This window comes from Alligator sinensis, unplaced genomic scaffold (genome assembly GCF_000455745.1).
Source record: "Alligator sinensis unplaced genomic scaffold, ASM45574v1 scaffold59_1, whole genome shotgun sequence".
Classification (NCBI taxonomy): Eukaryota; Metazoa; Chordata; order Crocodylia; family Alligatoridae; genus Alligator; species Alligator sinensis.
In genome coordinates this window covers 2,096,802-2,110,083 of record NW_005841878.1, presented here as the reverse complement: position 1 = coordinate 2,110,083, position 13,282 = coordinate 2,096,802, and the positions used below count along the sequence as shown (strand labels likewise).

Sequence of the window (13,282 nt, the reverse complement as noted above, 5' to 3'; positions counted from 1 at the left end):
TGTTAAACCCGCGGAGCTTAAACCACTCCGGGGTCAAGGAACCGAGTCTATCAGAGTCCTCCACCGAGAACTCAAGCGGAGCTGTGCCTGGAAAGCTGACCAGCCTACACCGCGACCACCTTGGGTGTAAGTAAATAATCTTTTCAATCAACCATTACGCCTCCGTGACTGATTCTAGCTCGAGCGTACCATACCACGCCGCGGTTTTCTCCGGCCCCGCGTGCCCGGGCTGCTGGCCACAGCCTGTGTGCACAAAGACGGGCCCGGCTCGCCCCCGAGATCGGGAGCCGGCCTGCACATGGCGACGAGGATGGGATCGGGAGAGAACTCGCACATGGCGACGAGGATGGGATCGGGAGAGAACTTGCACATGGATGGGATCGGGAGGAGAAGACACGCTAGAGCTAGAATTGGTTCCTCCGTGACTGATTCTAGCTCGAGCGTACCATATCGCCGCGGTTTTCTCCGGCCCCGTGTGCCCGGACTGCTGGCCACAGCCTGTGTGCACAAAGACGGGCCCGGCTCGCCCCCGAGATCGGGAGCCGGCCTGCACATGGCGACGAGGATGGGATCGGGAGAGAACTCGCACATGGCGACGAGGATGGGATCGGGAGAGAACTTGCACATGGATGGGATCGGGAGGAGAAGACACGCTAGAGCTAGAATTGGTTCCTCCGTGACTGATTCTAGCTCGAGCGTACCATATCGCCGCGGTTTTCTCCGGCCCCGCGTGCCCGGGCTGCTGGCCACAGCCTGTGTGCACAAAGACGGGCCCGGCTCACCCCCGAGATCGGGAGCCGGCCCGCACACATTCATCTGGCTTAACTGCAGGACCACTGTTGTGCCTCCTCTCATCTATCTTTCACTACAAAACTTCCAACACCTGCATCAAGACATAGGCTCTGATATAAGTTGCAAATAGTGCTGACATGATATTAAGAAACAGGTAGTTGAAACAACATAGTGGAAATATAAACAGGAGCAACAAGAACTGAGTCACGTAATACTTGCAGAGGATGTACAAGAGTACAAGCAGCAAGCAAACAAAATGAGGTTGTTAGCCAAATAAACTAAAAGGGGATTGCAGCCTTTAATGGGCACATAACACACGGGGACAAAGTGGGAGTACTGCACTATTAAAAAAAGATTCAGTCTATTCATAAAAAGGAGAAAAATAAATAAATCAACATCCAATTCAGATACTGCTTTCTAAAGACGTTTTTAAAATACTTCAATGAAACCAAGGAAAACATATATTTCAATTATCAGTCAAGAAAGATAATCCTGAAAAAATTAATTAAGAATAGGCCAAGGGTATTTGAATACCTACTGATGAACCAGTCCAAATTGTGGGCATGTCCTAATATCCATTACATTTGCAAACAAAGCTGCTCTGATGTTTTATGCCACCACCCAATTTAAGCGCACAGTGCAGAATTCGTTTTCAACTAGGGAAGAGAACATAATCCTGACAGTTACTTTCACATAAATTTTGACATCCTGCCCTAGTAAATTAAATGTACATTCAGAAGCAAAACAAGGCACTGTCCTGTTAGAGGACAACAGATTCAGAGCAACAAGGGACACACATTTACAAAGAATGGCAGTTGCTAAAAAAATTATTTTAAGTGGAGCTACTATTACCTGATTTACTTTATGAAGAGAACAGAGTAGATGCAATATATTTTAAGTTGGTTCAGCATAAGATAATGGTGTCTCCTCAAATTTTACTTTAAAAGCTGCCATTTAAGTGACTGAAAAGTGAGGGAAATGAACAACAGCAGCCCTGGGCAAAGCTAGGATTTAGTAAAGGGAAGACGCATTTCTGCCCACCCAGACTATGGTGGGGAAGGGAGAGGGGTGTGGCTGGAGCTCCCAGGTTAGCAGGGGATACTGGGGATGAGCCAGAAGCAGGCACATGAAGTGGGTCATCCCCCATGTTTGACAGTGCTGGTGCTGTCCCTGACTGAGCAGGCTGGGGGGGAGCACGGACACCAAAGCCACTCCTGCCCTGTGGGGAGCAGCTTCATGGGGTCCCAGAAGCAACGGGGTGCACAGTTATCTCCTCCCAGCCCTTGCTAGCTCCCTGCTTCCTCTCTCCCCTCACCCAGTGTCCCCTCAAGGTCAAGGGCAAGTACCAAAAGGAGAAGCCTGTGTATTACTGCTGCTATCCCCCAGCTGAGCCCATCTCCCTACAGCCCTGCAACACAGGGAAAAGTGGATCTGGGTATCCACCTGTGCTTGCATGAGCTGAGGACAGTTGTGGCAGCACATAAGTTCCTCCTTCCAGTGCCTGTTCCCAGCCAGCAAAGGACATGGCAGGGAGCAGGCTATAGGAGGAACAACACACCACTTCCACTGTCCCTGGCTGAGTATGGCACCCTGAAGAGCCACACCCAGAGGTGAGCAGAAAGGCAGGAGCAGTTTTGGGGCTCCAGCTGCATGCAGACCAGCGGGTGACAGCAACAGAAAGGTGGTGCAAGTGCACTGCCACATGTGTCTGGATTCGCCCCTAAGAGCAGCCAAGGTCTGTCTCATCTATTTCACATCTAACTTCTGGATACATATTGGTTTTACTTCCTTGGTTATATGCAGTTAAATGCCTCCAGGTACCAAACACGTTGAACAGGAGGCTCCATAGCACAGTTTCTTTGGTATACAAGCATACCAACACACTCAACACTATTATATCAAAGAAAGGTAACAGAAGCTCACACAGTTAGATAACAGGTAACTTAAAATCAAGTTCTGAATAGATGTTTTTTGTAATAACTATTTACTGCATTTATTTAATTATATTTTTATATAACTACAACAGTTTGCTGGGTAGTCAGTTTGTTTTTAATTAAATGTCAAACCCCTCATATGCGTAAGTATTTACATATCTACTATTCATATAATCTACTTTTCTCCTTGGTGAGAAAACACCACCAAAGGTTCAGCATACATTTTACATATCCTATCAGGTCATGTATAACACTTTTTATTTCCTAGAAGACAGAAGAAATATTTACTTGTAAAAGGTAATTTATACAGTGCAGTTTTAATGCTGCATTTTTAAACGCATCATCTTTTTTGTTTGTTTTGGATATTGGCTCTTAAATTATCAAATTACATAAGAAAGAGGTAGAGAAATTCCTCTCCCATTACAACCACATCAAAGGATCAGTGAAGAAGCACATGTTGTGTTCCCATTGTATACTGCAATATCAATGAGCAGAAAGAAAATGACAGAATTGGTGATCAGACAAAAACTAGAAGGGAAGAGGTTGGTCATGATTCCATTCAAGAAGGGAAGTTTCAGATTTTTGCCAGTAGGAAACTATTAATATTTATTTTGCTTCCCCCTGCCCCTGCTTTTTTGTGCCAAAAGGAATAATATATTGATTCTCAATACGGAGGAAATAATATTTTGTTCCTTCAGTTTTAAGTCAAATCAAAGTACTGACTTCTCTTGGAGAGAGAATGCTTGGGTATTCAAAAATGGTATTCGCAGCAGAAGGAAACATTTATACAGAAATGGAGTTAAAATAAGACATAGAGAGTTCAAATAATGTGCGTCACTGTTAGTAGTCATTCTATCCAAGAAAAATATGCCTTTCTGCAGTAGTAAGTAGAATTCCTCTTATTCCAAAGTATTTATAGCATAATTACCTAGTTTAGACTATTAGTTCTTCATTAGCTTACATGACATTAGAGAGAAGAAAAAAGTGATTTTACCTTCACAAGATAGGCCATGAGAAGTAACTCCAGAGAGGCTCTCTCTGCACACATTACAGAAGGTAGGTCGGGCATGGGAGCAGGCGTACCAGTTATGCATCCCTGAGAAATGTTCCACATTAAACTGTGCGGTCTAGTAAAGGAGAAGTTAAGACAAATTTGCAAGTACAGAACAAAGCTACAGCAACTGAAAGTACTTAGGAGTTCCACACGTACTGTGGAAATTTAAAAGTGCATGAGAAGTATTTTCAAAGGGGAGTTTTAGCTATCTTTCTCAAAACCTCAAAAAAGAGCATAGTGACAAATTATACCAGTAAAATAACAGTCTGACACAAAGCTGTATTTTAATTTAAAGGTTTTTCAGGTTTAAAAGCTCTGTTGCTTTGCTTCTGTGTACTGTAGCTTGATCTGTTAATATTTATCATGAAATAAAGATGAACTGAAAGGGATATTATCTTACCTCATAATGTTCTCTAGATTGCACAGACTTCAGAGAGCTGATCCAGTCCTCCATTTCTTTTCTGTTCTCAGCACACAATATGAGCCTCCTAAATGGAGTGATTATCTGAAAAGGATTTCTTATTTTAATGGTTTTCGGTAGAGGAAATCATTATAGAATGCAACATCAGACAAACCAATTTCTTTTCTCGCTCATGCAAGTGAAACATACATCGTAAGTATATGTTAATAAAAATCTCGATTACTACTACTGCTTTTAAAATGCAAAAAATTAACTTTCCTTTTTCAATGCCTAATATTTGTGTCAGACTTTAGTATATTGCTTTAAATACATTGTTCATGTTTCTTTTTCATATTTTTGTTTACATACTGCATTTGTAAATCTCAAATGGGAAGCTATGAAATTCCTAAAAGTCTTTCTGGAAATTATTATTTTAAATAGAATTCAGATCTTTCATAACAACATTATAACAACTGCAAAGTCTATAACTGCCGTAGACGAAGACAAATCCTGCTGATAAACAAAAGCCTGAGATTCAAAAACATTCTGCACATTTCTCACTCCCACACTGGTGATGACATATTTGCATAATTGTTGTAATAAAAAATAAAGACATGATTTATGAGTTAATATAAAACCATAAAGACAAGCTGTATAAAAACACATACACAATAGAAAAAACCTATGTAATGATGCCCTTACAGTGGTCCAACTCTTGGAACAGGTTGAGGACGTGCCGCATTTAATGATCTGGACTTAGATCCTTGACGCTGTATTTAGCTTGAAATCTGAAAATTGCTAAATCTTAGAGATGCAGAGAAAAGGCTGTTTTCCCCTCTTCTCCGAGTACTGGAGACACAATTATAAATAACAGTAAGGCACCACAAACTAACTCCCACTGAAATTATTTTGAGAACTGCACTAAAATAGATGTTGCAGTTACTTTCAGAACAATGAAGGTATTTTAAAGAAATGCAAAAAAAAAAAAAAAGTTATTTTTTCCTTGTAAGAAAACAATTTTTTTTTAAATCTAAAATCCTCACTCATAACGAACATATTATATTATCCATAATGCCAATGCTTTCAAATTACATACGTAAAATAGAAGCCAAAACCACAGAAAAATGGTTAATTGCCATAACCAATGTTATCACTGTAGAACTTCTATCCTATCATGTTATTCAGATATTATAAATAAATTATTTACGTAAATTTTTACTCACCCAATCCCTGCCAAATATCTTTTACCGCTGGTTTGTGCTATGCACTTCTTCATTAAACCAAACTGCACTTTAATATATCTGACAAGCAACCTAACCAAACTACAGCACAGTAGGAGTCACATGGACAGACCTTTTGGCTTTTTTTTTTTTTTCTTCAAATGTACAAGCTGCACATGAAATTAAAGGACCTTTCTCTGTTTTCTGTTTCATTCAGTCTTGCTTACCTTTTCATTTTTTATATGAAGGCTTATTAGCATCTGCCTATGACTCTTCCTGAATAACATTTAATGCAAAGAGCAGTGCTTTTCTTATCAGCTATGAGCCAAATAAATGCTTTATTACTTCAAAATATTTTTTTCTAGGACCGATCATCAAATAAAGAAGACAAGCCATTAAACTGTAACTTAACCCTGGTTCTAATATAAGCACCATTCTTCAAGAATCTCCAGGCTTCACTGAACTCGTAGCTGTTATTTGTGAGGATTCTACCAGCCTTAATTTCTGCTATCAAGTGTTCCAGGTTTGTTGGTTGTAGCTGTGTTGGTCTAAGGACATAGGCAGCCAAGGTTTTTTGGGTAGATGTGACATTTTTTTCTTAGATGAACTAAATAGTTGAAAAAAGTTCTCTGTAAGCTTTCGACCACAAACACCCTTTGTCAGGCATAAGGAGAGACATAACACCAGCAGTTTCGACATGCCCTGACAAAAAGTGTTTGTGCCCAAAAGCTTGCAAAGAACTTTTTTCCAACTATTTAGTTGGTCTAAATATAAGTTATCACATCTACCCAGAGAACCTTGCTTGCTATTAAGTGTGACATCAAAACAAGGATTCCTTCTGTTTTATTCTGAAGTAAGGACAAAGTCTGCCTTAGTCACAGCATTCTAGTGAATTCGTGCCACGTTATTTATTGTATTCTGGGCAAGAGCCAGGAGTTGCGAAATGCCTGTAATCCACATCACTTGCACTTCATGCTGAAGGTTCTTGAAAAATTCTTGACATTTTCAAGATAAATTAAAGATTATATATATTCATATATATATGAATACCAATCTCCTTGATTACATCATTCATACAGACGCTCTTGACTGAAAAAGTAACTACTGAGTATAAAAAGGCATAGCAATCCAGGGTGCATTTAATATTGCCCTTACACATAACAATAGGTTGTAATACAGTCATTAAGATAAACTGATGGTTACGTACATATGTTAGATACATTATTATTATTAAAATAAACTGTAAGGTTGCAAGAGCCATATATATATATATATATGCTTATGTACAGTGCACGAAAGGCTACGAAGATTAATCTACCTATATTTTTTTCTGTTTTACATACCCCTAACAAACTTCAAGGAACAGTTTGGTTATTTTAATGGGGCACAACATATAACAAAAAAACTTGACATTATATAACATAAAATATGTACGTCAGATTAAAATAACCGCAACACAAGAAAAGCAATTAAATCAGGGTTCTGATTCTCACTAAGAAAGGGTGTCACCCTAAATTGAGAATAGTCTTACGTACATAAAATTAATCCATCCCTTCTCCCTCAGTACATTACCCCACATTTATCAGTAGCCAATCTTATCTCCTTGCATGCAGCAACTATTCTAATTCCTGGCTAATTCTTATGAAAGTGCTGTCCTCACATAGACACAGCTCCTCTTCTTACTGTTAATTACCCCAATTACTATTCTTTAGGCTAAGGTTATGTACAGACATTTGGGGACGTTAGAGGGAGGTTAGATTGTTAAAAATGGCCACCCAATCTAGCTTTGTTCACCCACATGCAGACCTTACACTTAGATCCCTAGTTAGGTCGCTCCAAGTGCAAACTGTACATAAATTCCAGGAAGGTTAGATAAGTTAAAAAACAGTCAATTCAATCTTATTTAATTGTACTTCAGAGGGGCATTAAATTAGACTGGGACCTGGATACACATTCCCAGAACCGCCCAGGGGCTGAGAAAGCCCAGCTGCTGGATCCAGCCCTAGGGCTGTGCTTTTCAGACCCTCTACCTTGTACCGGGCTATTTTTACCCCGCCTTGGCCTCACTCCTAGACAAACAACATGCTCCCCACAGACCAGCCAGCTCCCACCCTCCACAAGCCCACCAAATCCCCCAATCCTACAAACTGCTCCCAGTGCCAGTTTTTACAGTGTTTGCCAGTGCCAGGACTCAATGGAAGTAAGTCCGAGTGGAGGGAGAGACAGGTGGGATCAGGCAGAATTGGGTTCACTATAGGGGGAGGTTTGTTTTGGGTTTTTTTAGGGGTGGGAATGGTTGGAGAGGCTAAAAATAGCCCTTGGTTGGGAGATGGGGAGAGAGCCCCACCATATCCCACCAAGCTTCCCTCCCCCACCCCTCCCCCCATAGAGCCCCTTCCAATCCTGTCAAATCCTCCTGTGAAACTGGTCTACTGTCCTTTAGCTGAATGTGATGTATGGCATAATGTCATTATATGCTTCAGTTAGAAGCTACGTAAAATCTTGCCTAGAATATTCATTCATTCCCACAGTGAAACCTATTATTTAATATGTAATTAACACTATCAATATTGAAATAGGAAGGCAGACTCATTTGTGGTCTTCTAGAACTCTGAATGTTTCTCTGTGTTTCTCCTGCTTGCTGTAACTATACCCAAAACTAAGTTTTATAGTGTCAATGCATCCTGTCTTACGATTGACCACAATCGTTCAAAAGCACCATTGGGAACAGCATCAACAGTTTGGAAAGCTGGTCTATCTAAAGTTCTGAATAACAATATAGGCAGACAAGGTTCCTTGGGTGAATCTGATATCTTTTATTAGACCAACCCAAATAGTTGGAAAATAATATTAAGCAAGCTTTCGGGTTCAAAAACCCTTCATCAGGCTAAGGAAGTTTCAGCAGTTGGTATGTGATCTTCCTGGATGGAATGAAAAGTAAAGAAGCCAGCGGCTGGGCTGGTATACATACAAGACAGGTAGTCAGTGAAAATGTAGATTGAGGAGTCAATGGGTGAGAGAGGGGGGGGGGGGGGGGGGAAAGAGAGAAGGGGGATGAAAGCGGAGAGATACCTGGAGAGTCAGATGTCAGGCAGGTTATAACGTGTCATAAATCCAATGTCTATATTTAGTCCATGATTTTTAGTATCCAGGAGGTTGATGAAGTGGAGTTCATAGGCTCATCTCTGGGAAGTGTTTTGTAAGTTTCCTTTGAGGATCAGCACTGAGAGATTGGAGGGAGAGTGGTTTTCTTGTGAGAAATGTGCCCCCACAGGTAACTGGGTATTTCTGTCTTTGATGGATTTCCAGTGTGCATTCATTCTGGTGCACAGTTGTTGTTTGGTCTCTCCTACGTATTTTCCATCAGGGCATTTGGTGCATTGGATGAGTATATATTACATTTCCAGAAAATGTAATGGTTATATATTACATTTCCAGAAAATGGTTTTTGAACCCGAAAGCTTGCTTAATATTATTTTCCAACTATTTGGGTTGGACTAATAAAAGATATCAGATTCACCCAAGGAACCTTTGTCTGCCTATGTCCTTAGACCAACATGGCTACAACCTACACCCCTGAATAATGATATAATCAGTCATCATAAACAAAGTGAAAAGCATATTCAGGAAGCACAAATAATGCATATAATAATTAGGAAAGTAAAGCTGTTCACATCTCATGAGGAGATACAGCAGTGATTGCAAACCATTCAACATCCTGGAACATGATATCTATATTTAAAAGAGCTTTATAAAGTTTTAAATTTCTGTTAGGCATTACAGTAATGGCATTTTATATGGTCACTCTCGGATTCATTTGTTATTCAATGCAGCAAGGCTGACCATAATTAGAATTGTGTGGGAAATGTTTTTTTCACCCTCTGAACACAGATTTCAAAAAATTTCTTTTTTCTCCATCAGAAGAGATCCAAGAGCCTTTGATTTAAAACAAAACAAAAATTGGGGATGAAAAGAAGATACCTCCCTTAAACTAGTCAAAGTGCCTGGGACACTTGAATGGAAAAAATTATAGGAAATTCCTGCTCCACCAGACTCATACCAGGTACTCGAACTGAGGTCTCACATCCCATTGCCCTTTCTATCAGCTAATTTGGATATTCTGAAACAGCAATCCCTCAAATCCTGCCTGTTGGGCCTGTTTACCTTTGTATAAGTGGGTGTCTACTTAAATTGCAGGTTTGTGGATTTCACAGGTTTTTTCCCCATGAAATCAACAGCAACAACAAAAAAACTAATAAAAATAAAATGCTGGCTCCCCAGTATGAGCCTCGCTACCACTGTGGCCCAGTCTTGCAGCCTGCCGAGGAGGGGAAGGTGCGTGCTGGTATGGCAGCACAAAAGGAATCAGAAAAGATGGCTGCAACCCTCTCCAACCTCCTCCCCCCCAGGGCCTCTTTGCCAATCAGCACAAAGGGACAGGTCCACACAAAGGGCAGCCAGGAGTCAAGATGGCAGCTGTCTCCTTGTCCCTCTCCTCCCCAGGCCTCTCCAGCAATCAGCAGTGATGGGCAGGGCTGCTGGGAAATGCCCACAAAAATCAGGTCTTCGTGCTGAAAATTGCTTTGTCTTGCTGCAAGTTAAGTAGACCCCTACGTATAACTGATTAAATAGTCACTATAAACGCATCTTGAATCTAGTTACTTTGTGGGTCTCCCACATCCCAGCTGAGTATCCTGCTTAAGTTTTGACTAGAAACTCCATCTTTCTTGTCAAAAGTTTCTATGAGAATTTCAGTGCTGATAAACAGGTATGTTCTGATAACAATTTTTATTTAAAAAATCCCAATTTTCTCTAATAAAAGTTATTATTTAGGTCTTACCTGTGCTAGCCACACCAATATTTCCAGGCAGGCTTTCATTGCATTGGGGAACATTAATTCAGGAAAAAATACATGAAACATACTACTGAAAACCAAAAGCAACCACCGGAAGCGATACAGAGAAACAGTTAATCATTTCTCCATCCAAAGGCAAAGTTTTCCAAATTTTAAGATTAACAGTCATCTAGGTACAGGACGATTAGCTTATTTAACAGAGAAGTAGGGTTCCTAATGGTTAGAATAGGATCTCAGGAATCCTAGGTTCATTTTGAAAGATTACCACCAACTTTGATGAATTACCTTGGAGAGCAAGTGATTTCCATGAGTTCAAAAACCTTTTAGTGGATAAATCTATTTTCCTACATCATTAAGGATAATATAGGATACTAAAAACATTAAAGACCTTTTACTATATGGCTATGCTATGAGAGCCCCATAGAATAGTCACAGCTTATGTATTACTACCTGCAATGATACAGAAAGAGTGCTTGTACTGGCTGAGCTAACACTTGTTCTAGTTGTTTAAAAAAAAAAAAAGTCAAAGACCAAATTATCTTTTCTATCTTCACACAGAGCTGTGCTTACAGGACACATAGACATTAAAAAAAACAAAAACAAACCACGCTTTACTGGAAGCAGCAGCACATTAGTTTGACCCAGATCCATAGCATCTGTATAGATCAGGTACTTCAGAGGGGCTTTTTCACCCTTTTTTCTAATAGTTGATTTAATTAGCTATTAGAAAAAAGGGCCAAAACGCCCCACTTAAGTGCCTGATTTATACAGATGCTGCGGGGCCATGTCAAACTAATACGCTGCCTCTTCTGGGCATGCGCTGGGCTCAGCACAGGAGTGTGCTGAGTTTAAAGTACAGCTACATTTTATTTATTTATTTTTAACGTCTGCATATTTTCAGGAAAGAATCCAGAGGGGTTGCAGTCCTTATGGCTGTGCAAAGCTTTCATCGCTGATTCGATTCGGAAGAGATTCAACCCAATTCAGCAGCCAAATCTCCAAATCCAAATTGAATCAGGAGACCCATTAATCTCTTCAAATCAAATCAGAAGCCTCTGATTCGATTCGGAGAGATTCAACAATTTGGCCATTGACACAGCTTTATATGTTTTTTCTACGTACCTCGAGGTACCTCCCAATCAGAATTGAGTCTTCAGATTCGGCTGAATCAAAATCGGGACAGTAATCCAAATCAGCGAATCAAATCACTGTCCCCCCATTCGGGACGAATCTGAATCAAATAGTGCCCACTTCACACACCCCTAGCAGTCATGCAGACACAACTGCCTTTCAGTCAGTGCTGCAAGACCAGCAGTTGAGGACTTTAAAGTCCCCAAAGCAAGGCAGAATTCCCACACTCCTTTCCCTTCTATGCTCTTTCGAAAGATACCAGAGCTGGTATACTGTTGAATCAAGATGGAATTAATCAAAAATATCAGAAAGGTTGCCAAAAAGAATTAAAACAAGAGCAGAGGGAACTTTAAAGTGACATACAAAACAAAAGCTGGAATTTCTGTAGGTATTAAGGCAATATCTACAGAATTTTAATGTACTGATATATTCTAACAGTATAACACAAAGCCCCAAAATAGGCACATTCCCTATATCCCTACTTTTGGTAGCTTATCTACTTCAAACCATTTATTCAAGAAATAAATAACCTTACATCCAACCTACATAAATACATAGGAGCACAAGCTATGTAATGTGTCAGCAGCTTAACCAAAAAAACCAAAAATGCCTCAAGATTGTCCAAGAAACCTGACTGGTTGAGCTCACTCAATCCAATGAATCCAATTAATGGAGGATACCCAGAAGCAATCAGAGGATGATTAACAATTCACAGGATACAAATAAACTGTAAATTTATTAAACAAGAAATAAACTGTGCTTTATTTTCCAAGGAAATACAAGAAATTAAAATTCAAGAGACTGATGCTTACCAGCTTATTGTTAGAGAGGAATAATGTGTGCTTGGTACTAGATGTTGATTCACTGAGAAATGTATGCTATTTTGAAACTATGCAGGTTTTTTGCATGACTTGCATATGCAGGCATGTTGAAAAATGGCAAAGGTAAAAAGAAATAGTGCAAATTCAATATTTGACTGTGCTATATTACTTGCCATATAAGGTCCTGATGCTGCAAAAAGGTCAACAGCAAGTGGAGTCTTGGGCAGGTGCAAGTGGTTGAAATCTTGGGCGTGTACAAGTGATCAAAGAGTTTGCCTGAGAGGGTCTCTCTTTCAAGGCTTGTAGCCTTATTTTTCTTATTTAATGTAAACAAGCAAAATAAAATTAACTCAAGAGTTACCTTTCTAGAACCGACTAAAAACCCATTCATTCCAACACCCTGTCTCCACAGTGACCAACTGTTTAAGGAAAAAACATGATTATTTTAAAGAACATTTATAAGCTCCCTGCCCCATCTGCCACTGTGCTCCTTACGCCTTTCCTGATCTGCCACATGTTACAGAGATTGCCTGTGCTACTTATTGCACCCATGCCACAGGTTGGCCATTACTCTAGGGCAGGGTCAGCAACCAACAGTTCATGAACGTGAATCTTTGGTGACATTTGGCACCAAGGGATTTCAGCAGCAAGGGACTCTCCCTGTGCTGTCACAGGAAAAAGCAGTGGCAACAGGTAAGTGCCTGGTTCCTGTGAGCCTACCCATCCTCCTCTGACCTGAACTGGGTCACTGTGGTCCACAGCCTAAAAAGGTTGCTGACTGCTGCTCTAAGGCTCTGTTTCAGGAAGGTACTAAAGCATGAGCTTAAGCGTGACATAGTACTACTGAAAGAAGTCATATACCTGTACACTTTACTGAAGCAGGATCTAGAAATAAAACACTTTAATAAAATCAACTATTTCTATTTTTGATATAGCAATGTATCTCCATAAATGTAATCCAGCTGTTTGAAATTAGCAACCAACATTCACTGAAAGATATTCAATCTTTACCACCAACATGGTTACTAAAATTATTTTGTATGAAACAACTGTTCTTGTGGTATTTTTCTGGAAG

At 40.1% G+C, this 13,282-nt stretch overlaps 1 protein-coding gene across 12 annotated transcripts in view; it reads right to left on the bottom strand.

Annotated features, from left to right (window-relative positions):
• The window catches only part of DGKH (diacylglycerol kinase eta), a 110,182-nt gene that overhangs the window by 79,629 nt on the left and 17,271 nt on the right, over window positions 1-13,282 (bottom strand). For all 12 annotated transcript variants that reach the window (XM_025196158.1, XM_025196165.1, XM_025196166.1 and 9 more), the window contains 2 exons: window positions 4,181-4,285; window positions 3,721-3,853 (listed from right to left, as the gene is read on the bottom strand). In XM_025196158.1, the coding sequence (XP_025051943.1) occupies window positions 3,721-3,853; window positions 4,181-4,234 (187 nt within the window). In that variant the 5' untranslated portion in view covers window positions 4,235-4,285. The remainder of the gene's footprint in view (window positions 1-3,720; window positions 3,854-4,180; window positions 4,286-13,282) is intronic.